General features: G+C 42.7%; 1 protein-coding gene and 1 long non-coding RNA gene across 8 annotated transcripts in view; one reads left to right on the top strand and one right to left on the bottom strand.

The window, feature by feature from the left end:
* Nucleotides 1–85: 85 nt before the first annotated feature.
* On the top strand, nucleotides 86–27,854 carry map7d1a (MAP7 domain containing 1a). Of its 7 annotated transcripts, none has more exons than XM_086077529.1 (19): nucleotides 86–436; nucleotides 8,662–8,841; nucleotides 11,684–11,752; nucleotides 12,068–12,088; nucleotides 13,981–14,144; nucleotides 14,340–14,451; nucleotides 16,119–16,223; nucleotides 17,002–17,124; nucleotides 17,760–17,905; nucleotides 17,975–18,105; nucleotides 19,303–19,544; nucleotides 20,505–20,739; nucleotides 20,837–21,017; nucleotides 21,816–21,920; nucleotides 22,895–22,945; nucleotides 23,025–23,088; nucleotides 24,854–24,905; nucleotides 25,148–25,317; nucleotides 27,261–27,854. In XM_086077529.1, the coding sequence occupies exons 1-19, from the start codon at nucleotides 361–363 to the stop codon at nucleotides 27,269–27,271; spliced, it is 2,238 nt and encodes a 745-aa protein (XP_085933655.1). In that variant the 5' UTR covers nucleotides 86–360; the 3' UTR covers nucleotides 27,272–27,854. The 7 variants fall into 7 exon arrangements, with proteins under 7 accessions (XP_085933655.1, XP_085933652.1, XP_085933653.1 ...); XM_086077526.1 differs by having other exon boundaries at nucleotides 25,130–25,317; XM_086077527.1 differs by having other exon boundaries at nucleotides 23,022–23,088.
* Nucleotides 26,959–27,888, bottom strand: part of LOC147172734 (uncharacterized) — a 52,343-nt gene continuing 51,413 nt past the window's right edge. Inside the window, exon 4 of the long non-coding RNA XR_015095308.1 lies at nucleotides 26,959–27,469. This is a non-coding gene — a long non-coding RNA (uncharacterized LOC147172734). The remainder of the gene's footprint in view (nucleotides 27,470–27,888) is intronic.

Raw genomic sequence — 27,888 nt, 5'->3', positions numbered from 1 at the left:
ATCATAAATTGTTAAATAAAACGTGCTAAATATGAACGCACCCACCTCATTGTAATGGTACAGTCTAGCCCGGCCAGAGGGTCAGTCGGCGGGAGCTCAGCATCAGCTGCAAGCCAGCGGAACAGCGAGGACGTTCCTCTCCTTTTCCTCCATTTTGACGCCGACAAAACATTTTTAAAAAACATTTATCCACACCCACCGGTGTCTGCACATACCCCCAGCCTGGGTTTATTTGTCTTATCGTCCAATTCTCGCTGGGCGTGAGAAGCTCCGAGACACTTCCCTCAAGCGACTCCCAAGTTCCCCCCGTCCTGCGTGAGGGATGAGCGGGCTGCCGGGCAACAAGGAGCCGGTGCTTGGATGAACGCGACGACAGACAGCGAGGGTGTCGTGACCGCCGCCGAAATGGAGCGAAATAATGTAGCAGCAGAGACATGTAAGTCGTACGGTTATTTTTTTTTTGTACTTACGGAGTAGTGGGGTATCTGCTTTAAATAAGAAGAAATGTCGGCGGAGTACCGCATTGTATTGGAACACTTGTCTTACCTGGTTGTTACACTTGAAAAGCAGGTGAGGAATCATTGAGACTGGGTGTTGTTTACGAAAAAAAAGAAAAGATTTCTTATATCAGCCTCTCCAAAACACCATTTGCACTATGAGGTAATCTGTCGGTCCCATCCCCCTCCTCCTTATTATGTTCACCAACTAATGATGCATCCTAAATGCTGAGCCACTCCAGGACATTTCCCCAAAACATTTGCTAACCGGGATTGGAACTGCACTGTAAAAAAACCACCCTCGCATCAAATCCAGGTTATCAACCCTCAAGTAACTCATTTCAATCTTAATTTGTGCAAATGCAAACATATAACCCCCTCAAGTGCCTCCTTATTCCACACAAAAATGAACTAACCATGCCTGCTATCTTGCAGGATGATCTCATGTTTATGCGTGCCTGAGCATTGTGGATTGACACGTTGCCTGTGTCCGGAATATTTAAAAGGGGAGCTGGACTCACAATGAGACCCAATGACAACAAGAAAACTTGCTTCCTGCTGGGAAGTAGAGGGGGTCCAAAGTTGGGTTAGGTCGGCATGTTTTGGCATCCGATCAAGCGGCAGGAGAATCCAACTCCACCCTGGTGTTATGAGGACAATCGGTTTAGTTCTACTCAGCAAAAAAAGTGGGTATGACTGCTCTTTGCCAGTTCTTCATGTGGGTGGCATGAAAAATGAATATCAAAAAGGTGGAAATTATAAGTGGGTTATATCCTCCATCAGAGATGATCAAATAAATCAACTCCTCCCCCAAGCATTTCATTCCTTGCACCTTTTTTTCCGGAAGAAATTATGAAATGCTAAAGGGAATACATGAGACACACTTTAACTCATTCACTGCCATTGACGGCTATAGATGTCAAAACGTCATTAGAACTATTTCTATTAGTTTCACATTTTTTTCCACTTTTAAGTTGTTGTTGTTGAGTATGAAAACCTGGGGGGGGGGGGGATTTTTACATTTAGAACAGATATCGTGAGTTAAATAGTAAAGTCATGCGATTAATTATGAAAAATTTTAATCGCCTGACGCCCCTAATTTTTAATAATCTTTTCTTCTTTTTTTTTTTTAGTCATTTTTTAAAAAAAAATATATATTTTTTTTAAAGAAAAGATTATTAAAACATTTGGGGGGTCAGGCGATTATTATTTTTTTAAATCATAATTAATCGCATAACTTCACTAGTTAACTGACAATTAATCACAAATTTTATATCTGTTCTAAATGTACAATAAAAAAAAATCCTGGGTTTTCATACTGTTGTTAACAAAAGTGGGAAAAAATGTTAAACTCAGACATAGTTCAAATGAATTTTTGACGTCAATAGCCGTCAATGGCAGTGAATGAGTTAAAGGGTAAAACCTGAGATTTAGTGCCATGCCACTCAAATCTGTAGACAGATTCCTTGAGTGTTCTGCAAAGCTGCCTTATAATAATTTGCTAAATGGAAAGGATTCCATCACCTCTAAGACTGCGCTAACATCCTGTCTGCATGCAAAATCCAAACCGAGAAGAGCTGATCAATACATTCATAGTTCATGTTTGCCTACTGTGAGTTTTGAGAGATAGTTATTATCTGAGTCATGTTGAACTACGTCAGCTGCTTACTTCCTTTGGTCCTGCTTGCCTTGCAGGGCAGTCTAGCAATCATTTTTTGTTCACAAATAAGATGCAAACTTCTCACACACCAACTTCCACCTAAAAAGTTACTGAACCCTCTAATTACAATCACCATTGAAAAATACATTTAATAAGCCAGTCTATCATTGTGCACACCTTGAACAATATTATAGCACTGTACAATGTGCATACACCAAATAAAATTAAGATTCAATGCAAATGTATTGAATTTAAGTTAAATACAACTGAACAGTATTTGGGCAGTGCTACTTTTGTGCACCACTAGAGGGAGCTCACACTTTGAGCATCCCTAATCTACAGTCCATTAAATGTGTTATTACTGACATGACACTGATAAAAATGAGTTGGGGGGGGGGTATAGTTTTCATAGCAGTCCACGGGAAAAAAATGTTTTTATATCGCTAACAACAAATATTTGTGGGATCGCAGTAAATATATCACAATACTACCAAGGCTGAAATAGAAATGACTTTAGTCAAGATTGTTGATGGTCAGATATGCTTCAAGCAAAATATTTCCGACTTCCCAGCATTCTTGAATGCCTCGCAGGATGCTGCACAGCTGCTCACGCCAATGCATCACGCTATCCTTATGTCTCACTAACAGGCCCATGATACGCAGGCGCCTTGTGTTCAAAGGCATCTGCTTCATCTCTGTGACATTCTGCCAGCAAATTATCGCCAGTCACTGCCCCTCTCTCTTTTCCCGGACAGGACATCTGGACTTTGAAGCGTGTTCTTTGCACCGCGTCTGAAAATATCCCCAAACGTGGCGGCCGAGTGCTCTTCTGTCACCAGACCTTGTGTCTATTATTAGAACACTTCCTGTTTGGCTGAAGGGCACGCCTCCCACTTTGTATACATTGCCGTCCTGCCGTATGTCATCATCAACCGTCACGTGAGCCTGCTCGGCACTTTGCTGGGAAGGAAGGTTACTTAATAACGCCGCCACGTGCAGCGGCGTCATGTCATCAAATGATAGCCGCCGCGTTTGCCAGCCTTCCACGTGGTTAGACAAAAATCCACATAATTATAGCTGTCGGGGTTAATTATGCGTTGAAGCGATGCAAGATCGCATGAGATTTTTGCCCAAGGTAATGTTTGAGTAAACAACCATACAGGAATGAAATGACAGCGCTGCATTCCACTCCAACGCTCTTCTGATGAAAAACGTCTTGTTGTTGTTGTTGTTTTTTACGGATTGTCTCAATGCTAACTCAATTTATCGTCGCGCTACAATGTTTGGATTAGAAATACTTTATCACAAAAAAACGTTTTGTTTCAGCCGGAACCACAACATTTGGAGATACAAGCTTTTTACCAAAAAGCGACATTAGGTTAAGATGAATTCAAATGAAAAGATAGTTAAATTTTTAGAAGACGCCATGAAACCTTTTACACTGACCAGTCAAACTAAAAAACGCTGTCCAATCTCCAAACTTTGTGATCTTTTTGTCTTTCGCTGAATAAACATTTATTTTTTATTTTTTATGTTTTAGCTCAAACGTCGCACTATTTAGTGATGCGTGCTTTTCAGCAAACAGTGACATGATGATTCATTTTCAAATGCCGGTTTTAGGAAACACAATGATACCTAACTCAGCTGACAATTAAAACTAAACGTTACTGTCTGCCGAAAAGCATGCATCTCCACATTTTGTGAGCTTTTTGTTTTTAAATGAAATCTTGAGGGAAAAAAAATTGGGGTCACCTTTCAGCTCTAAACCCACATCATTCGGAGATACAGACAGTGGATATGCATATTCGCGGTTCAACTACACGATTAACATTTAAAGGAATATCATAACGTGCTTAACTGACTAAAAGACTGATCACCCCCAAAACATACTTTTCATTTGTTTGTTCAAGAGCCCAACTGACTACAAACATCACCATCCAATAAAATGTATCCGTTCATCCGTTTTATTTTCCCCATTTTGATGCCACATCAGTGTTATTTTCGGCTCGTATGCTAGCTAATAGCTAATACTATTGTGGAGTGTCACGTTGAAGGTGGTTTGTTTGTGTTCAATTCAACTCCTGAATTACGGTCGTTTATGTCGCACGGGGTCAGCGCGTATTGAACGCTCAGCTCCTCTGGACCTTTAAACAAACGGGCTGGCGCGAAGTCAATGCTGGCTTGTTTGCACTGCGCTTCCTATGTGTCTGGGCCCCTTTGCACCCCTTACGTCATCCTCTTATGGGGGCAGCAAAGTGGACAAAATAGGGGCAAGGGGTGGGGGGGGGGTGAGGTAGTTTATTAGTGCTGGCGGTTTCATCTCAAATGAGATGTGGATCTTGTGTTTTCCAACTTGTTGTGGTTATTCGGTCGACACCCTCTTACCTCATTTGCACTTTTCATTAGAATGTTCTATTTGCACAGTCTTATTTTATTATAACTATTATGTATTCTTCTTTCGTAATCCAGAATCTTGCTGAAGGTGCTTATTTTAGCTCTTGGATTCATGAATATGCCATGTCTCGTCCAGTGGTGATACATTTTTAATTTCTTGCTTGAAAATACACTGCCAGTGTTTTGTATCTTCCCGTTACTTCATCATTAATGTGCATGTTTCTGTGCTCGTTATGAATTTTCTGTTGCCGGGAGAGCGCTATACAAAGCAGCGGGTATTTATAGCCGACCCGGGTGAAACAATATGCCGTGAAATTGGATTTGGGCAAAATCGCTTTCACTGTGGCAGCATTAGAATTTGTTCCAGTCTTAACGAGGCCTTCCGCCCTCCCCCGATGTCACCACACACACTGTAATGTACTCCATTCACTCAGAAAGTACATTTTGTGGGGGGTTTTCAAAATATTGTGGTTGAACTCAAAATTTGAGCACTTTTAGGGCGTTCAAATGTAAAGGAAGGTGTAATACACACTTGTGAATAGTTTGTATTCTACATTTCTACCGATTAGGGGTGTTAAAAAAAAATCGTTTCGCCGATATATCGCGATATACCGTGCACAATTCTCGTATCAATTCAATATGCGGCCAAATCGATTTTTAAACATCAATTTTTGATGGAAATATTCAACAAAACATCCTACTTGAGGTTAGCTTTTAAACCAAGTGTGCCATCAAGAGGAGTAAAACCAAATATCACAGGTGCTTCATGAAGCTTCATTTGTCTGTCTGTCTGTCTGGTTAGCTGTTTAGCTAGCTAGCTAGCTGGCCCATTTAAACCAAGAGTGCCATCTAGAGGAGTCAAACAATATCACAAGTGTTTCATGAAGTTTCATTTGTCTATCACTACTGATGAGTATTTTCAAAGTTATTTTTAAAAAATTCGCAATAATCGACTTATTATAGATAGATTTGTATCATGATTAATCGGTATCTAATCGAATCGTGACCCAAGAATCGCGATACGGATCGAATCGCCAGGTACGAGGCAATTCACACCCCTACTACGATTATCCAGTACAATCAATCCAACATCATTTGTTTAGTACTTTTATCGTGTCATACAAAGACGGACATCGAAGACGAACTGAGCGAGGAGTGTGCAGACATAAGTCTGGGATTGATGGATAACGATATGAATCAATGACTATCATAATCAATGTATATGACCGATGCGTTTAGTAAGAATCAATGGGGACGGGTTACTAATAAGCCACGGCTTCTGCAGCGCTTCTTTTGGATGTCAATGTTGCAAATGATGTGATGTGATCGATGGAACCTGTAATAATGTGTCCGAAAGGAAAAAAATGAATAAAACAATTAACAAAACAAAGCAATGCTAGTGTAAATAACACCAAAGACAGAGATTCACATAAAAGGTAGGTAAATAAATGATATTGAAAGATACAAATGTTGGCCCAAAAAAATTAATGACAATTTGTTGGCCAGTGTTATTTGAGTTATTCAACTAGCCTTAGTCAAGTGTGACTATGCGAGCGGTTCCAGTAAACTCAAACCCATCTGACACGCCGAGATGGTCCCTTGATGGTTTTATGCTCGATACCTGCTGATTGTCAACCTGCCGGTGCGCCGCCATGCCGCACTGTGCTCACGCATGCATGCGTTGCAAGCGTCCACGCGCCCCTGCTGGGGCCTCCTTTCTGTTTCGCCCCTTTCCGAATGGCTGCGGCTTCAGAGTGCTTGAGGCGTTGTCCTATTGTGCGCTACCTTCAGCTCGAGGGGACCAGTGAACTCACACGATGCATGCTGAGGATTCCTGAACCTTCTGCGACCCATTTAGGGCCCCGTGGCTGTCAAGCAGTTGGCACAAAGTCCCCCCCCCCCAGCACCCCCCACCCCTCCCCATTTCGACAGCACCTTGGATGCTTTTGGATGAATAAGATGAAAGTGACGAGAAGGCCGGTGGCTCTCGAATGTAAATGGTTGCTGGTTCCCCCCCCACCCCGCTTGAGTGCAGTGCATCTGCGGTGTAAGGAAGGCGTGCGACAGCAGGACAGAAACAGTTCACGGGTTGTTGACTTCATCATCCTGTTTACGACACCTGAGCAAATATGCGTGTGTCAGTGTGCACTTCAAAGTACCCGCGCACAAGATTGTCCCAAACGGTTTAATGTCCTGGATACTCGTCTACCGCCCAATTGTTTGTGTTTTGACACAATTTTTCCACTTGTCCTCATTAAAATCCATGGCAAGGTTGTATGCATTTTCCATCAGTTTCATCAAATGTGAGTTCTCATCGTTATGTAATTGCAGATAAAACTAATGGTGGCGGGTAGACAGACCCCCCCCCCCCCCCCCCTGTTTCGTATTTTCGGTATTGCTGTGCTTGGAACTTTTACTTGTGAATCGTACATTCTGCTCTTCTGGTGGCACAGACTGCATAAATCAGCCCTCGTTTCAGTCTCCTTGCCAAACAGCAGCAGTCCGTCCCGCCCCCCCCCCCCCCCAGCTTCCCGTTCCCCTCTTTCCCCCCTCCCTGAGAGCTTTGGGCTTCATTGGTAGTTGTCGCCTCGACCTCCTCCGTAGCAGCGGTATGTAACGTTCTCTTCATCACTGTCACACTTGATTCGAACCCTGAAGGGGGGGGGGGGGGGTTGAAAAGTTATCCCTTTTTGCATCAAAGAAGTCGTTCTTGTCTGGAAGATAAATGAAAAACAAACCTGCATTCAAACTGACAATAAGAACGCCATACATTATTCACTCCCATCCCCTCGCAGTTTTCTTGCCGCTGCGGTGTTTTGGCTGCACTCGGTCGCCAAGCAGAGACCACAACAAAGGCTTGTCTCTTGTCTGAGGAATGCTTACTTAATAGTGTCACGCTTTGGCAGAGAGGGGAAGCCTCACATCGTCTCGCCTCTCGCGGTTGAACTCTTTCACGGGGGGAAGCTCAACGGTGCCTGATAGCTCGGCCTCGTTCGTCCTGGTCGGGCAGCGGGGGGGTCATCTTGTGAGCAATGACGTCGCTTTTGCATGCGCCTCGATGAGCTCAGACAAGCTTTTTCTTCAGGCCCGCTATCTCGCGCAACGCCTCTAATCATCTGGAAGCGAACGAGATTACGCATTGCAGACCCTGAGTTTGGAAAGGATTCGGCGGTGTTAAACGTGCCGTTGGCTGAATTTGTTGTTTGTTTTCAGGCTCAGATTTAAAATATTGACTTCAAAAAGGGGCATCCTGCGATTTGCTGAGGTCAAGTCGAGGTTGTAGCCCCGCCTTTCGTCCAAAAGGTCAAAAACGGATGGATGGAAAAAGGGGGCCACAAGACTGAATTGGAACGGAAGTGTAAATCTGACCTCAAAATTGCATAAAACCAGTCACGAGACCTCAATTTGGACTTTAAACCTGTTCCCGTAGCTTCATTGGAGGAGAGCGCAATGCAAATGCGTGCAGTCGGCACAGAGGCCGCCGATGGAGCGGCGCAGCAGTCGTCTTGCTCGCCATTGGTTGCTGAGTTGTTGAATAGCGCAGCGACGGTGTCGTAAATCTCCCCCTGCGATTCACCGCGACTCCCTCTGTGACAGCCTCCTACCGTCGGTGCCGTTTTTTCAGCCAAAAAAACGCTCGCAATGATTTACAGACTGTTGCCGCAGTGTTTACCCAAACCGGGTTTCCCGAGCTGAACACAAGGCGTACAGTGCGGGCCGGACAAAGCCAAGCGTCCCTCCCATGAGGGCCTTTGTTCGGGTTGTCAGATCCCAGCCAAACTGATGTTGAAGTTGGACATTCGAGTTCAAGCAGCCTGCCAAGTGTGAGTCACCACCTCTGACAATGCAGCCGAGTTATTGTTTTGTTCAATTCTGATGATACCAGCGACTCCTGGGGAGATTAGTGCAGCATCGCGGTGAAGCATCCCCAAAGAAAGCCGAGCATTCCTCACGACCTGGCGCGGCGGCGCGGGGGGGGGGGGGGTGACGTCACTTGCAGGTCGGCGGTGAATGGAATGAGGATCGACTGGTCGAGATCTCTCGCAGCGTTACCGTCTCCCTTGTCATTTACCCCTTGTTCTCTCTCTGCGATGTTCTGTTTTGGATCAGCGCCACGCGAAGCACTGAACAGGAAGATAACGAGGCCCGATCCAGAAGGGGAGAGCAGTCCCAATAAACCCGCCGACAGAATGGCGTCGCCGGCCAAGAAACTGACCGCCCAGACCAAAGCTGACCCGATCCCACGGACACCCGGCTCACCGGCATCACCTGCGCCGCAGCCTAAAAGAGGTAAAACACGCCAAGGGTTCGCTCGGTTCGATCAGACTCATAATGGACTCGACTCAAACTTTGATAATGGCGTGCTATTAGGTTTGCACTTTGCCAGAGTAAGCTCAGCTCTCTTGAGAGTCTGAGAGGCCGCATTTGCTTTCAGACCTGCGGCCAAATCCAATACGGAGAAGACATCTTGAAGATTGCTCACAGCCTTTTACACTGAGATAACGCAACAAACGGAAACAAAGTATAAAGGCGGGTCTTTGGCATACGGCGGCGTTCTGTTCGTACCAATGCGAACCAGATTTGTACCGAAGTTGTAGCATGGCATAGATAGCGTACCATGAAGCGACAGTAACGCAGGAGTAAAGTCGTAATTCCAGTAAATATTCGTATGAAAAGCACTAATATATAAAACAGATCACAAAGAAGTATCCCTTTTTGTGCCAACCAATCTGGTATGACGTGATATCAGTGCTGATATCAGATACTGATATCGTTATTGGTGCTTCCCTACTGTCAAAACTTGACATCAGAAGTGTCAAGTGAAACTACTTCCCACTGTCGTCCCACAGGGGGCAGTAATTAACAATGTTTTTTTTACACACCGATTGCAGATGAAAATATCTGGTGTGATGTATAAAAATGCTCGTTGACAGCAACGATTGCGTGAAACGTGCGTGTCAGGTGTCAAACTCCGGTAATGTGAAATACACTTAACTCCGACAGCCATTAGCCGACATCGCTTGTTTACTTGAAGAACCACGTTTGAGGCTTTTGAAAATAAGTAAGCTTCTTTTCTCCCGCTGCGCTCTGTTCTTTCTTTTATCCATTAATCCATTTGCAGCGGTCTCTCACTTTAGTCCCCCGAGGGTTTCCTTTTCTGAGAAATAAACCAGTTGAGTTCGTCCCCCCCCCCCAAAAAAAACAAGAAATGACCTCCTTGTCCTTCAGGTTCCTTTTCTGGCGCTGTGAAGTTGGTTAATTGTGGGCTTTTGTGGCCTCCAGGGGAGTTTAAAGGGAAAAAGCGCTTTGTAACCCCCTTAATTAGACCAAGTGAATAGTCAGGCGATTAGCGGGAAAAGAGACTGTTTTTGTGGTCTGATTACTCGTTCGTTCTGTGGTCTGACAGCAGCGATTTGCTTCAAGTGGCACTCTGACTGATTTTATTGTTCCTCTCCATCTTCCCTGCGAAAATAATTACGCAGCAAAAAAAAGTGTTTCCGTTTTCTAATTAGAAGACCATTTTCTTGTAAGCAATATCACAAACTGATCGCGGAAATGCAAAAAAGTGTCCACTTAAGACAAATAGACACCTCCCTTTTTCCATCAGGAATACAAAAACAGGTCGTAATTGCAACTATCTCAGATCGCAGGTGACTTAAGCAGTAACCAATTGGCCTAAATGAACACCGTTGCTAACCAAAACAGCAGCAGTCGTTAGTATGACCTGATTATTTGACGATATAAGTGTCTTGCGATTGGCTGGCAACCAATCCGGGTTCCCCCCCCCGCCGCTCGCTCAAAGCCAACTGGGATAGGCTCCAGCTCACCTGCGACCCTTTTGAGGATAAATGGCGGATAAGAACTTAAGGGTGGAAACGGGCACGGAGGCCAAAAACTACAACTTGCCACAGCGGTGATGTTCTGATACACATGCAGCACCTTCCTGGCACCTCACTGCGAACACGTGGGCTTTCCACAGTCCTATAAATACCAAAGTGGGTCAGGATGTTCCCCCCCCCCCTCTCTCTACCTGGCACATTGTTTACACTTGACACCTCTTCCAGTCAGATGGTGCAGATGTTGCTTTGTGCTTGATGTGAAACATCTGGACTGTGAGATGAGATAGGGGGTCTCCCAGTAAGGCAGAAATACCCCGCGGGCATTATGCTAACGAATACCTCGTAAAAATGTGCACGTGAATGAAGCTGGCGCGTGAGCTTTGAAGTTCGTCATTTCTTCAAATATTTTTAGTTTTTAGTAAATGTAAAAATTTAATGTATTATACTCTTGACTTTAATAATAAGCGACAAGCGATGACGAAGCAGCAGTCAATCTTCCACTGTCTGGACTCGCATATTCTCCCATTAAGAGTCATGTGATTTCATATTTGTCACATGTTCCACTGCTGTCATAACAAACCCCCGCATACAGATGGAAGCCAGGCTTCTTTTTTTTTTAAAGTTCAACATGCTTTTGCTTCTATTTTAAAGGCTTCTCTATACAACAATGTCTTCAAATATAATGGATAAGTGGCATTAGAATCTTGAGCACCTCGTGGGAAAAAATAGGAAAAATAATACATTAAAATACTGTGCTATGTAATTTAAAAAAATGCCTTTGCAGTTTAAATAAAACAAATGGGGAAACTATAAAAAAAACTTTTTGGTAATAAAATATAAAGCTAGGGGAAAATTGAAAGTAAAAAAAATTTCAGCTCAACTGTTAAAAAAAAAGAAAAAAATGACCTACTAGAAAGAAAGAAAAGAGAAAAAAAGACAAAAAATGCAGCTTTAAAAAATTTAAAAAAGAGGGAAAAAACACAACCTGCACAACCTTCATATACTTCATATTGTTCTTGTGCAGCCATTCTTTTGATGATAAGCAGGTCGCCTCACCTTGCCTGCTGACATGCCAGTCCTGATATTGCGGCGAGACATGCATTCCTCCCCGGTGACGATAATTAGCCTTCATCGTATTTAATCAGCATCACTAGTCTATCATGGCAGCGCCACTTCAGCTTTTTTGTCCTCCACGGGACATCGCTCGGGCGCCACAGGTTGTCCGTCCCTGCGCTGACGAGTGCACCTCTCGATCTGTTAACGGTTTCCCTCTCGCGTTTTTTGCACTTCAGACACGATGAAGTCGGAGGAGAGGCTGCAGCTGGCCAAGGAGAGGCGAGAGGAAAAAGCCAAATATCTCGGTAAGTGGAAACAGGGGCGCAAAAAAGAACTTCATGCGGGATGAGAGCGCCCCCTCGTGGTGGGGTGAAAAACACAAAAACGCACATGCATGCTCATATTCGTGCATGAGCTTACCTGTGCACTAAAACACAATCAAAACAGACACTCCAGAGATCGAAGCATTTGTAAACAATACAATAAAAAGCCAATTTTCCATCACTATATCACTTGCCTGCATCTTTTGGTAGCCACACACACCGCACACACGGTGCACTGCTTTGCATGATTGACAGCTGCTTGTCTTCTCTCTCACCCACCTTCCCTCCTCCCTGCAGAAGAGCTCAGCAAGCTACAAGGTAAGTAACCGTTGTGTACACGGTGGTGGTGGTGGTCCTAAGACATCATTCGTCCTCACGCTCATTTGGTCCCATGTAACTCAATTCAATACACCTTCTTCTAACAACAATCAAACAAACAGTCATTCAACCAAAGTCTGACTCAAATATTTTTTTATTTATTTATTTTTTAGCTTTGGTCATATTGCCCCGCATTCCAACTGCTTCATTCATGCATCCCTTAAAATTTCACGCTGCCTGTAAAAATGGCCATTTTCCCACCTTTTTTCCATGCGGCTAATGTTTGTACAGAACATGACCTGGCAATAATTCGCCTTCTGAGTAATTATAGAATCATGGCTGTTAAACAGACGGGACACCATCAAATGGCAATTCCATAACGGGAGGTGGGGGGGGGGGGTGCAATCAGCTGATTGCAGGACGGCGGGACTCGCCGTGTGAAAAATGCACGCAGTCGCAATATCCCGCTTCGCCGCCGTGCTCTGTCCCGTCGAAAAGAGAAAGGCGAATAAATGCTGGGTCTTCTGTTATTCTGATGCGTGAAAGAAGCTGAAGCATTCCTCATCGTGAACATCCGTGTGTCTTTCCATTCAGCCAGAGATCAACTTGAGCTTTCAGCGTCTTCACTGTTAAATTCATTTCTGTGAAATGACGTTACAAAAATAACTATCCCAATTAAATCTTAGCCTATTATGGGAAAGCCCAAAGTGGGTCACTTCCAGTTGTTCCATTGTATATATAAACATAAAAAAAAAAAAGCAGCAAATGATGAATAATGTGAGTAGATGGGATGGAGTTGTTTTTTTTTTTTTTTTTTTAAATGTATAGTATGTAAAATTGAGTTTAACCATGCAGAACCACGATTCCTTAAAGTCCGCCCCTTTCAGGAGCATCTTCTTGTGTCCTAATCCAGCTGTGCTGAGCTTGTAGATCAATCTAATTGGGGGATCGGCAGGCCAGGGAACGCCAGATGGGACCAATCTAATACCTTCAGTCAGACTTGGATAAAAGAAGAGATCATTCCAAAGCTGTGTGTGTTTACACTACCCGCTTAAAAGGGGAGGTCCACGAAGACTTTCAGTACGACAATTTTCACGTCGGGTCTTTGTTGACATGCACACAAGTTACCTCCCGAGAAGCCGCGCCAGTGCATCAATACTTCATGGCGGAGATTTAAGAGCCGCCTGCTGCTTATGATTATTTAATGGCTTCACTTTGCTAAATCCTGATCGTACTTGGCAGCATTGATCACTGTCAGGAAAGACTTTTTCTTTTTAGTCTATCATTAAGGGCCCTAAAATAGACACATGTCGCTGAGGAGCTCAAATCCACAATTTGACAAAACGAAGTCGACACTCCCTACTGTAATATTCAACTTAAAATTTTGCACTAAAGCAGAGTTCCTCAATAGGCGGTCGGACTCTGGTCCCCTCTAGTGACCATTTTCTCTATTACAAGATCCCCAAATCTACAACCAGTTTGTTTTGGTTTCATCCAAGTGCTTTGGAGGTTTTACTTTGTAGTCTAAAAAGTGCATCGTGTACACAGCAGGGAAGCTGCCCGGAGCCTGCGTCAAGTCGATGTAGTTTGATGTGATTACCTCTGTGAGAAGTAGGAAATAATGTGCTCTATTTTCCAAACACAAAGACCTTTAGATGTGAGAGTCTTTTGAACCAAATTTTTTCAAGGAATCACGCCCACCTTTCCAGAAGTTGAAGTACTTTCAACAGATTTCACATCTCTCTGAAGTGAAAACTTACCAAAGAAGCCCTTTAAAAAAAAAAAAAAAAAAAAAAAAAAAAAGAAGACGACTTTTCATAGAAGGCCTTCCCATTCCTCCGGCACTCCCGACCTTCTCACCCATTCTCCTCCTTTTTTCCTCCGCACCTCAGCGGCGAAGAAGAGCCAGTGGCTGGAGAAGGAGGAGAGGGCGCGGCAGCTGAGGGAGCAGCAGCTGGAGGAGCGTCGCAGGAGGCTGGAGGAACAACGCGTCCTGGCGGAAAAACGCCGCGCCGCCCTGGAGGAGCGTCAAAAACAGAAGCAGGAGAAGAACAAAGTAGGTGACGGCAGCCGGGTCGCCCTCGCTTCACACGCCGACGCCCTCAAAATAGACACACGCCCATTCATTTTTTTTAGCGGCCTGCTGCATACTCCTTATCACCTTTAACAAAAAAAAGCTGTTATTTAAAATAACAAAAATAGAAAATAGCTGTTTAAAACAACCGTATGTCTGTTCTCATCTGTTCTCCAGGAACGCTACGAGGCGGCCATCCAGCGTTCCGCCAAGAAAACGTGGGCCGAAATCCGCCAGCAAAGGTGGTCCTGGGCCGGCAACCAGAATGCCAACCAAAAGGAGGGTACGAGTAAGTATCCGAGGAGGGAAAGAGAATCTGTGCAATAATGAGGAAGTGGATGACGCAAGTGCTTTTTGGTATGATTGAATTGCATTGATCAAGTCGGCTGCTTTATTGCACGATTTGCATTCAAAGTTGAAGCAAAACAATGGTCAGACGTCCAATCACACTGCAGTATGCCATGACTGCAGTACTCTTATTGATATTGCCCGATTGAACTGTTCAATTTGGTCATCTTGGCCGTGTGTCGGGGGGGGGGATTAGCAACAATCACTTTCACCGCTTGTGTGCAATGTTGGAATTGCTTGGAGCTCAGGGTGTTATTTAGGAATTGCTGGCAGGAAGTTTGGGGGAAAAGATGCTTTGATCACATCAGGCAGGTTGTTATTTGAATGAGGCTAACGTCGGCCAGTACAATCACTCTGCAAAAAACGGACCTCATTAGTGAAAAGGTGATAAGTTTAGTAACTGTTTTTTTTTACACTTCAGTGATTGTTAAAGCAGTATTTGGCTTATACAGTACAGTTAGTTTAATGTTTTGTGATGACCACAGTTTGAGCCTGGAACATGTAAAATCACTTTCCATCATCATCTCCCATTAAAATGAACAGAAGTGCTAATAATCTGTTCCAATCCCCCTTAAAAAATATCATGTATAACAGTAATATTAGTTGTTTTGCGCAGAGGTTAAAGAACTAATGCCTGTGGGTATTGTTCTATAATCTGTGTGCATGACATGTGTTGCTCATGATTATGTTCAATTAAAAGTTGTTTATGGTATAACTGCCAGTCGAGGGGTGGGAATCTTTGAATGTCTCACAATTCGATTCCGATTTTTGGGTCTGCGATGTCAATTAAGAACGATTTTTGATTCAAAATGATTTGATTGACAATGACTTTTGCCTCAATCTATAGATATGCAAGGAATTGTAATGATCTTCTCCGGTCTGACTCGCTAATGCTAATTAGCGCGCTACTCGCGGCACTTTTATCACTCAAAAGAACGGCTCCACACTGCAAAAAAAACAACTTTTATTGGAATAACTTGATTGTGACTTGTTCCTTCTACTCTCTATTGTAGCTACAATTTAACAGTGTATTAGACCGCATTGAACCACACTGCCCCTCAGTGGCCAAACCGGGTACAACATTAACAGCGCTCCAAATAAAGGCACACACAGACAAAGATAAAAGAATTTAAATAAAATAGATTTTGGGACATTTAAAATCGATTCTGAATCGTACTAAATGAGAATCGCGATTCTTATGAGAATCTTTTTTTTGGGGGGGCACACCCCTAGTTTTTTCCCATTATATCTTAGCATTAAGCTAGCTAGCAAACTGTTGTATAGTTGTTTAGATTGGAAAGCACGTTTTTTTTTTTTTTTTTTTTTGAAGAGCCGTTCACTATCTACTTTGTGTTGTCAAACCTTATAAATGAGGTCACTTGTAAGTCGTTGTATATTTGACTTTGGATGTTCTTCCCTCATTAATTTTCACTGTTGGCATATGAATAAGCTTTGGTGGAATTTTGCGCTCTCAGCGCATGGAAGCCTGCTTTTGGCTCCTTTGTCGTAAAAGCACGACAAATGGAGGTGTTTCCCCTTGTTGCTTGTCAAACGTGTGTGAACATGTGTGTGTGTGTGTGTGTGTGTGGCGCTCTCTTGGCTTCTCAGGCAGATGCTCTCTCTCCACCGTCAACCTGCCCAAACACGTGGACTCGGTCATAAACAAGCGACTCTCCAAGTCCTCTGCCACGCTGTGGAACTCCCCCAGCAGAAGTAAGACTACGAGTGGAATGCGCAACCACCCACTCCCCAACGTGTGTCCCCCCTAAATGTGCCCATCACAACTCCACCATCGCCGGGGAAACCATCAGTGTCGTTTCATTCTTCAGTTACTTCCTCCTGATTTTGAGTCCCAAGTCCCTCTACCTTGCTTGATGGTTGACACTTTTCGTTTCATTTCCAAGCTGAGTTTGGAGATTCCGGTCCGCAGCTTTTTTGCATGATTGTATTTTTGCGTTTGTGCTCATTTGCTGTTGTGTCGTCTTGTGGTTGCTTCATTCTGTGGTGATTTCATTATGGGTTGCTTTGACTCACTTTTCTTCAATTGGGAATATCCTGTCATCTGGGAAAGCAAAGTGAGCGAGTGAGCGAGTCAGCATTTTGAGGAGCGGAAGATAATGTATTCCAAGGAGGAAGCGGTCGGGGCCGTGTTGCAGTGGAACACGCCTTTTGTGTTCGGTTATACTGCAGGGAAAGTTCCTCGTCCAGGATAAAAGGTGACAAAAAAGTGATGATTCACTGTCTAGACGAGCATTTCAAAGAACTTCCGACTCGACAGTTGTTGGGCTCCTTTCCAACATGGTGCACCTTTGCCATGGTTTTATTTCACAGTCAATTCTAGTGGATATTCTTATTTTATTTACCGTGTTGTCCTTGCAGTGAATCATTTGACGCTAGCTGAAATGAGGTTTAAAGTATTATTTTCATCCCTGTTAAATGCCCTAAGACGCAGATGTAAACGTTTTTTGTTTTTTTTTGTCTCAACTTGCAGCCCGTAACGTTGCACTGAGTCCATGGGAGAGCAGCATCGTGGACCGCCTGATGACGCCCACTTTGTCTTTCCTGGCTCGGAGCCGCAGCGCCGCCAGCGTGCTCGCCAACGGAAAAGACGGACGTAAGTTATCCTTGCCGGACAGCCCGTTCGATCTTTGCATCTTCAATTGGCAATTGAAAAAAAAAAAAAGTGACTGCTTATTTTGTTGTAATTGTAATTGACGATAATAGACAAAAAGTTTAATTTGAATATTGAATTGGCATAGGTAGCAAAACACTACTTAAGTACTGTACTTAAAAACTGCTGAAACTAAAAGGATCGATTCAACTTCTTTAAAATTTTAATTTAAGTGAAAGTAAAAAAAATAAAAAATAACTGACTGAAATGGGCACAAAGGGTAGAAGTCATTAAACTCACATTTGTTATTAAAAAAAAAAAAAAAAGCAGGTAACGACAAATCACATAAAATTCGAGGACTGCCGCAAAACCGGACATACACAGATGAAGAAAAAAAATACATCAGTGAAGTAAACTTATCAAGAACAAAACCAAGATGGCATCAAAAACTGAGAATGAACGAGTTTTTCAGCAAATAGGTTCCAAAATGAAAACTGGATCATAAATATGCTGTACGTCCTTAGCACCAAGATGCCACCAGGTGGCGCCAAAGCAATTCTGTTATGCATTTCAGACCACAACAAGATTGCATTTTATTTATTTTTTGCTAGTTTGTAACTAAAATGTCTCCTCCTCAGAGTCCCCGCTGTGCCCCCGCTCGTCCTCAGCCAGCCCCCTGACGCTGTGCGCCCACCTGCCCCACCACCGCTGCTCCGATCGCTGGAGGGTGACGTCCAGCACGCCCGACATCACGCAGCGCCAGCACAGACGGAGCTCCACACCCGTACGTAACACGTTCGACGCGCAGAGGCGCGACGCACACCTGGTATATTTACTTCTTTCGTCTTATCAGATGGATAGAACCAAAAAGGAGAAGAGAGACAAGGAGCGGGAGAACGAGAAAGAGAAAAACGCCCTGACAAAGGAGAAGTTCCTCAAGAAGAGGCAATCGCTTCCCAGCATGAGACACAGAGCAGACCTCAGGTAAAAAACAAAAAACAAAAGGCACCCAATATCGGATTTTTTAAATATGATAAAAGAATTGTTTCAACAAATGTTAAAATTGAGTCAAAAAAGAGATGTAAATTGGAAACAATATATACATATTTTTTAAGATTTAATTAAAAAAACATTCTCTAAAAATATGTTTCAAACTCATTTGTATATATGTAATAAAAAATATACTTGATAAAAAAATGTTTTGATTACAAACATTTTGGAGAGAGCAGTACAATGCATTTCTGGCAAAACTGGCAAACAAACACTGAACTAGGCTGCATATAAGCAAAATTACAGTACTCTAGTACTGTACTGGGAAATGTATACTTTGAAATACTCTAAAATATCACCCAACTGCTATGTTAATTTTAGCACCGATAACAAAATTTGATCAAGAAACTCCAGACTTGCTTGCATTTTTTTCTGGATGCGTCACGCGTTTCTCTGGCACTTGTTGCTAGGCAGACTTCCACGTAATGTTTTGTGCCACCAGAGGCCAATACAAGAAATTGAGCAGAAAGTAAAGAATGAAAATATTCCCAAAACAACTTTTACAATTATGACATTACATTAATTTGATGTGTATGCATTTCGCAATCACTGCTCTGTATCAAAAATAAAAATAAACACAGCCTCCCCAATTCATAATGCAGAGCTGTCATGCGTCTGTAGTATGATCATGAACACGTGTGGCTACTATTCAGGCGGCATGGTTCGTGCAGAGCAGAGGCGAAAATAGAAAAACGCTTTCTTTCATCCCGAGGCCACACAACAAATGGCAACCAAGATAGAGAGGATGGGATGCAATTGGGAGGGGGGGCGGGGTGGGGGGTCCACTTCCTTTGGCTTGACAAACAAAGCACATGAGTGAGCTGTCAGTGCCTGAGGCCAAAACGAGTGATGTCATCCCTAATGGTATAATGCACTTCAATGGATGATGTAATGTTTCACTGCTTTGACTTTCTTCAGGACACAAGCTTGACTTACAAAGAGGAAAGTTTCCAAAAGAAGCAGATTGTTTAATGTGGCATATTGGTTATCATATTTGCCTCACAGTCGTAAAAGTTCTGCGTTTGTGTCTGGGCAACGCACCCCCCCCCCCCCCGCCCCCCCTCTGTGTGCTGTTTGTTTTGCGTATGTATATTTGCAAACTCTAAAACATGAATTGCATGCGTCGTCCAGTCCAAGTCCGCTCGCAAGGCCGCGGCCGTCGTCGCCCGCCACGCCCAAGGGCAGGACCGCCTCGCCGAGCCCCGCCGCCTCCCCGAAGCCCCCTTCCACACGCAGCAGCCCGTCGACCCCTAAAGGACGGCCCAGGAGGGCGAGGACCCCCGCCAGGGTGGACCACCGCACTTCCTCCCCTGTCCAGCTGGAAAGGGTCAGAGAACACCGCAGGCCGGCCACCCCCGAGAACAACAGTCGGCGTGAGTAGAGGGCTCCATATTTTTTTGGTTTAGCTTTGTCCTCAATTTAAAACTAGGTGTCATAGTAGCTCTTATCTAAATTAGACTACCTATTAGCCCAAATTTGGTCGTTGGTACCATGACTAGGGATAGACCGATAATCGGCCCGGCTGATAATCGGCCCGATATTCAGCATTTTATGAACATTGGCATCGGCCTCTTTTTTTTGTTTTGATGGACAATATATAAAAAACGGTTATTTTTGCTACTCTGAGTCAGCGGCTGTTGACTCCCTGCAACATTGGCCCGCTCACAGCACCATCTGATTGGTTGCTCGTGCAGTGCTAACAGCCAATAAGCAGCAATTAGCGGCTATTAGCCCACGAGCTAACTAGCTAGCTTGTGAATTAATGGCTATTAGCTCGCTTTAGCTTGCGGGCTAACCTAATAGCCGTTTTTTTAGCGGCTATTTGGAATAGCTAATAGTTAGCTCGCAAATTAGCAGCTATTTGCGAGTTAGCGTTCAGGTAAATCATTAGCACGTGAGCTAGTCGGTTAGCTCGCGATTTAACGGCTATTAGGTTAGCCCGTGAGCTAACGGTTAGCTCGCAGGCTAACCTAATAGCCATTTTTTAGCGGCTATTTGTGAGTTATCCCTGGGGTTAGCGTGTGGGTGATTGGTTAGCCCGCGAGCTAACAGTTAGCTGTATATCGGCTTCAAATATCGGTTATCGGCCTCCCTGACTACCGCGAATCGGTATCGGCCCTGAGAAAAGCATATCAGTCTATCTCTAACCATGACAGATCTGGATTGTCCTATATTTTGACACGTCTATTATGGTAGCAGGACAGGTTATCACAGATACTACAGTAGAACCAGAGGACGGTGACTCCAAGTGGACAAAAATAACACCCACAGGCATTCCCACTTTGTTGAATTAATTTGTGAACTTCTTGGTCATCCATTTTCGTCTCTCCCAGGTTCTCCTGTGGTTCCTGCCATCAGAAACTCGTCTACTTCCAACATCTCGGCCTCGCCGTCACCTGAGCCATCCATCAGGGACCTTCCCTCCGCGCACTCCCCGTCCCCCAAGCCCATGGCAGGCACCAACAACCCCGAGGAGGCGGCCCGCATCCTTGCGGAGAAACGGCGGCAGGCTCGCGAGCAGCGCGAGAGGGATGAGGAGGAGCGCCGCGAGCAGGAGGAGAAGGAAAGGTCAGACGGAGTTGAAAAGTTCACAAGCCGAGTTCATTTTCATGGCGAGTTTCCATTTTAAAAGCTTCTCTTACATGGGATGTATTTGGACTTTCAGGATTCTGAGAGAAGAACGCCTGGCGAAGGAGGAGCAGGCGAGGCGTCGTCGCGAGGAGGAGGCGCGCGCCATGGCCGAGGAGCAGCAGAGGAGGGACGAGCAGCAACGGCTGAGGGAGGAGGAGGAGGCCAGGGAGCGAGCTGTGGCCGAGCAGGAGGAGAACGTTCGCCTGCAAAAGCAGGTACGCGCCAGCACTGGAAAATCCAGTTTATCACCCCCAAAAATGCGACCATTTCGGGAGAATTACACCGCAAAAGTCAAACAAAGGGCATTCGTTCGGCTTTTTCTCAGAAGGCCATGACTGTGAAAACAATAAATTATGTTATAGTGAACTGCTTCGTATTTACGCATTCATAAATTCACAGATTTTTATTGAATTAGTTTTTCCTCTACTGCATTATTTGTTGTAAAACTCTCAATTTGCTGGTTTTGTGCTCAGGTTGAAGCAATAAAAGTTTCACTCTATTTTAATTTAGTTGAAAATATTTTTTCCAGCATTTTACATACTTACTAGAATGTTAAAATATTACTTACTTAAAATACTAAAATTAAAATACAGTACTACAGAACAGCTTGTCTTCAATTTAGGTTTCACAATAAATCTTTTTTACAGATGTTTATTTGAAAAGAGAAACCATAGGAATGCTTTTTGCTAAATACTAAAATAAAAGAGAAAATGTCAATCCAAGCTGCTGTGGACCCTCCTGAGCTTGCAAAACTGCTGCCCTCTTGTGGCCTTTTACAAGAATTACATTTATATTCATTTTGATAAAAACAGCTTACGATTGCTCGTTAAAGAAGTTGTTTTCCAGAACCAAAATATCGCCTTTGTGGTCAGACGAGCGATCGTCAGGGTGCGGCCACACCCGGCGTGCGGCGTGCCGATTTGGCTCAAACCTCCGCTCCTTTTGTGTGTCTGGTGAATGAAAGAAAAAAAGGAAAGAAAAAAAGGGAAAAAAAAGTTGGATTCTGTCCTCAGAAAGAAGAATCCGAGGCGAAAGCTCGCGAGGAGGCGGAGAAGCAGCGTCTGGAGAGGGAGAAGCACTTCCAGAAGGAGGAGCAGGAGAGGCTGGAGAGGAAAAAGGTAGGCTCGGCCTTCTCCGCTGTCAATTTTGTTAACCGTTTCCCTGCCGGGGAGTTGGCGGCCTTCCTCATCTCAAACGCACTGATTGACATGACGCGAGTATGCCGGCTGGTAATCGGCTGAAAACAAGCTCTCCTTCTCGAGAGGACGTATCATATTCTCTGGACAACATTGGCTCTGCTCAATCCCGGGAATTTAGACGAAGGATGTCTCAAGGCTTACGCGGGATCGCCTGTCGGTATGCTGTCATTTAATAGAGCTGCTTTACTGAGAGTTAAATATAAACTCTATCCGCCGAGAGGAGCGTGGTCGTCTGAGGCCAGAGGGACAATAAATATTCAGTATCAGCGTTATGCTAATTTCACCACACTTGAAATAATGGGAAAAGAAAAAAGAAACGATGTCCTTAAAATGCTTAAAGCTGCAACGTTATGAGTAAAACAATAACAGCATAAGCATCAATAATATTGTGAGGGAAAAAAAAAAGTTATGTTTACATACAAGAAAAGTCATACTATTACAACAATGTCATTTAAAAACAAAACAAAAATATGTCATTTTAATAGGAAGAAAGTATTATAAAACGTTGACGTCGCCTTAAAAAAAAAAGTTAAACCGGCATGAGTGAATCCATCGATTTTAGCAAGGTTGGAAAATAAAAACCCAAAGAAAAAAACCAAAAAGTTCATCCTTTCACGTTTTTTTTTTAAAGATTTATTTTGCTCAAAATCTTGTTCCAATTACAAATTGTGTGCCTTCAGGAGTGTCGGATTTTGGAGTTTCCACTGTAAATAAAACAGAGCGGCGACCGCTCACTTTGACAGGCCACTGCTCATGCTGCCAATGCTGTAATAATCATAACAATAACAATAAAGATGTTTTATGAAGCGGATGGATCGCACTTGGAATTACATTTGCCGTTCCCTAAACTGTGTGTGTGTGTGTCATGTAATCCGAATTCTGACTTTTCCCAGCGCCTGGAGGAGATTATGAAGAGGACGCGCAAATCAGATGCAAGTGACAAGGTATGTCTGGATGGGGGGGGGGCCGACCTTATTTGCAATGAATCTAAACGTGACATATTTTCATTTTTCTCTCCAGAAGGTCACAAAAGCAGTCGTGCCAGAGTCGCATCCAGTGAGCGAGAAAGATTTGGAGAGCAACAAAGGTCGGCAACATCACAGTAGTGTTATTTTCAATTTCAATATGACACAAGATTCTCATCCCTCTTAAAATAATAATAATAGCAATTTAAGATTCAATTTAAGAGAGCATTTGAAGGGATGAAAGGATGCGTAAAATGTGCAGCATGGTCTATTTAAGTTTTTAAAGTGTGTAAGTTTGTTAGGGCTGCACCGAGAAGAAAAGAAAATTCTGAGAAAGTTCACATTCGGAAAACTTTTCTTTTTTTGGGGGGGGGGGGGGGGTCATGTAATAAACTATATAGAGGTAATTCGACAATAATGCCAGAATATTTTAGATGAAAGGTCAGAATATTCTGAGAAAAACAATTATTTGAGGGTAAAAAATATGCAATATTTAAAGAAAAAACGGGTTTTTTTCCCAAAGAAAAAAGTTAATTTCATATAGAAATTAATTAAGAAAAAAAAGTTTTTCAAAATCCGAATTCTCCAAGAATGTCATTTGAAATCAATCAAAAATAATATAATCACAATAGTCAAGAGGAAAAATAAATGTCTTGCCAAAGTCAAATTACAAGAAAATCCTAGAATGTTGAAAAAATTATTCCCAAAATGATGAGATGTATTTTTCTAAAAAAAACCTCACATGACCCGAATGTCGAAGTCCTAATATTCAGGGAATAAATAGAATACTGTGATAACAATGTGTTATGTGCGAATGAAAAATTGCATTATAGCGATTTCAACACCCTGCTGAGCGCATCAATCAAAACGATATGCGGCATCCAACGTGCTGCCGTCGTTAGCGCAAACACGCATCGTCGGCGTGCTTCGCATGACACGCGGCTGCCGGTCCGGCTTTATGCGCACCTTTTTTTGATTGCATCTCTCATATCCTGCACAGCTGCACATTGAGTTCTCCTCCTCTGCTGGACGGGATGGACGCATTTGTGCACGGGGGACATGGGGGGGGGGGGGGGGGCAGGAAGAGTGGCCTCCCTCGCATTTACTTTGGAAACCTTCAATGAAAGGAGCACACATGTAAATGCAGCGTTAGCGTATCTACACAGCTGCTTTGCATCGTAAAAGTAATGAATCGGTATTTGTAGAGCCTCCCACCGTGTTACGTTCGGCGCATCGAGCCAATGTTTTTCATTTGATGCAACACGCTGCGCTTCTGAAACATAAAGACACATGCGTTAAAGGCGGCTCTTTCTGTCTCGATTGGAGGGTTTTTGGAAGCCGGTCAAGAAACACGCAGCGCCTTAAATGGATGACAATCGGAAGAGATGCTTTTCAAAGGGTGAAGGAGAACTGGCAAGCCTCTTGAGAGCATCCGTTTGTTTCGCAAAGTAGCGCATTTGGACACATCAGAAATCGCAGACATGTTGAATCTGTATCTGAATTCTTGAATTTCTAGAAAATGTGTCAAAAGTATGGTTGACCAAAAGTCATGTGAGAAAAGCTTCTTTGGTTTAGAATGGTATATAAGAAATACCTCAATGGAAAAATAAGTATTTTTAAGATTTTTGTTTTTTTTAAACAAAAAGACCAAATATTGATATTTTTTGGGAGGGTGAAAAGCACTAAAAGTAAAAGTAGTAGTAAAAATAAAAAGACATACTGTTTTAAAAAATTGGGCAATGTCATTTCAAGAAAATATTTTTTTTTACATAACATTCATGAGAATAAAGGCATGTAGCCAAGTTGAGCACCGATTTGCAAGAATATGAAAAGAAGTACAACATATGAAATACCAAAAGTGTACATTTGCGGATGTTTGTGTTGCAGAATGTGAGGTCAACATGGATAACAAGACAGAACACGGACAGAGCAGACAAAGGTAACAGTCAAACGCCTTCCTGGTTGGACCACTTTTTTTTTTTTTGCTCTTTGTTTGCTTGAATATGATACCTTTCCAATCCATTAAATGACCTTCGATTCCCAGTTAATTTCCATAGAAAGTTTCCAATTTGTATTATTTCTCATGATAATTTACAGCAAACTTTGTAAAAATGTACAGAACATTTTCCAGAGATGTTGAATGTACGTGCGTCTCTCTCACAGCCCAACTCACTTCAACAGGGTCCAGCCGGGTAGACGCGATCACAACGGCCTGTCCGTGGAGGACATCATCCTCAACGGCGCGCGGGGACGCTCCGAGGTCGGCGGGGCCACCGACGACATCCTGGTCTTCGATGGCGACGATACCTTCATGAAGAAAGCGGCGCCGCTGAAGACGCAGCACGTTGCAGGTATGACATCACAACAAACAGTGTGACACGGCACTCCTTCTCTTATTGGACGGTAAAATATATTTTCAAGAAAATTAAAAAAAATTCAAGAAAATGTTGATGACATATTGGAATGAACAATACTGAACTCTCTCAAAGTGGGGGGGGGGGAGAGAGAAAATGTTGCAATATTGTATTTTCTCAAGGACATTCTCTATTTTTTTAAGAAAAAAGTTGCAATATTGTAAAAAGAAAATTCGTACTTTGTTCCAGAAAGAAATTTTATTTTTCAAGAATATTGTCCTTAGTCTTTTTTCCCATGAAAAAAACCCTGCAATATTGTAAAAAGAAAATCCATATTTTCCCCCCAGGAAATGAAAAAATAAATACATAAAAATGCTCAAATGTGTACTTGTATGTAAAAATAATAATAATAATAATGTCAAGAAGTTACGATATTGGGGAAAAGAAAAGACGTGCTTTATTCCAGGGGAAAAGGTGTTTTTCAAGAATTTTTTTTTAACAAAGTTGCAATATTGTAAAAATAACATTTGTGTCGTTTTCTAGAAAAAGGGTCTTTTCTAGATTTGTTTCAAGAAAATAAGTTGCAATATTGTAAAAATAACAATTTTACTGTATTTTTATTCCCCAGAAAAAATGCTTTCCAAGAAAAAAAAATTATCTTTCAAGTTACAATATCGCAATATAATATAAAATATAAAAAATAATTTTCTAGAAAAAGGTATGTTCTAGATTTTTTCACCCAAGAAAAAAGTTTCAATATTGAAAAAAAAAAAAGCTTTCTAGAAAAAGGTAATTTTCTAAAATAGTTTTCAAGAAAAAGTTGCTACATTGTAATAACATTTTTCTTTTTCAAGAATGTTGCAATATCACAAAAATAAAATTTGTGGTATTTTCTAGATTTTTTCTCCTAAGAAAAAAGTTGCAATATTGTAAAAAAATAAATAAATGTTTTTGCTATTTTCTAGAAAAGGGTAAATTGTAAAAAGAAAATTTGTATAATTTTCTAGCAAAATGGTATTTCCTAGAAATTTCTGCCGTTTTCTAGAGAAAAAAATCCTCTGAATTTTTTTGTTTAAGAAAATAAGTTGCAATATTGTAAAAAGAACATTTTTGCCACTTTCTAGAAAAAATATCTTGCTTCTTTTTCTAGAATTTTTTCTTCAAGGAAATAAGTTGCAATGTAAAAAAAAAATGTGTGCAGTTTTCTAGAAGAATTTTTTTTTTTGTAAAATAAATTACAAGAAAAAAGTAATATTGTAAAAAGACAATTAGTTCAGTTTTGAAGAAAAAATATGCAACGAGCTGTGTTGTACCACAAGCACTTGGCAAGGGAACTTTCACTTGCTATCCTTAAGAGAACAGAATATGTATTCTAAAAGAGGCGCATGTCTTTGGGGGAGCTCTTTAGTTGCACAGTGATGGATGGTGACAGATTTTTTTGGGGTTGTTTTTTGTAATATAATTGGGCACACTTACAGAGTGGAATTCCTCAAATGGCAAAAGTGATGAGGAGACTCGATCCGCGAGGAGCTTAGAAACCGGACTCTGGAGCAATTAAGCGCTGAGTCGGACCCCCCCCCCCCCCCCCCCCCCCCTCGTACCACCCCCCGCGCACTCATCCATATCTTTTTCACCTGTTTGGCAGCAGACCACCATCTGTCTGCGCCCCCAAATCTTGTTTCATTGCGCATCTGACTTAGCTCGTCCACTTGTCCAATAAAACGTTCCCTCATCTCCTTTTCGCTCGAATGAACGCAAAGGACACGTGAGACGACGGCTTTGACCCGGGAACTATTTCCAATGACGCCGCCGAGACGCGAGAGCGCTTTTCTCAGCTTAATCCGGCTTATGAAGTTACGCTAATTAGAGAATGTTAAAACGTTATTTAAATCGATACATTTTCACCTTTTCCACGTTGCCTTTCTTTTTTCTTTTTCCAGAAGTGCTGTGAAATGGTGATCACGCGTTTGGCAAGTGGAGCCCTGCAGACAGCCATCAGCGTGCATCCCCTTTCACACAACCTGTAAAGAAAAAAAGCTGTTCTTTTTCCACCTTTGAAGGTGAAACGGGGGATGGCGTCTGCTGCTGCGTCACGCCAGGCTCTGTGTGCGAAGACCTCGTGTGCATCTTCCTCCCAGACAGCATCGTCCTGCGTACACGCCGCGCAAACACACTTTGTTAGCTCGTATTTAACTGGAGGGAAATCGTGTATTTTGTGTGTAAAGTCAATGAGGGACGCAACTTTGTCAAGTCAACATGTTTATTTGATTGATTAAACGCAATAATAATAACGCACAGCTTCAACAATATTGAAGTCACACATCTATAAAAGACAGATTTATTCTCCTATTTAAAAGCTAAGGGATGTTTTTTTTTTGTTAGTTGTAAATAATTACAAATGTGCATGACTCAAGTGTTTGCTCATTTGCTTTGGGGCTGGTCTGTGTGCGTGTGTCTAAATACATTTCGATGCGCGTTGTAAGCTCCCTGTGGAGTTATTTCAACAGTCTTATTAAAGACAAATCTGTACAGTGTCCGCTGTTTGTTTCATTGAGAGTATAATAAGAG

The sequence above is a fragment of the Leptonotus elevatus genome, chromosome 6 (assembly GCF_054856555.1).
Source record: "Leptonotus elevatus isolate MCC_2025b chromosome 6, RoL_Lele_1.0, whole genome shotgun sequence".
Classification (NCBI taxonomy): Eukaryota; Metazoa; Chordata; class Actinopteri; order Syngnathiformes; family Syngnathidae; genus Leptonotus; species Leptonotus elevatus.
This window is presented reverse-complemented; position numbering and strand designations above follow the sequence as displayed.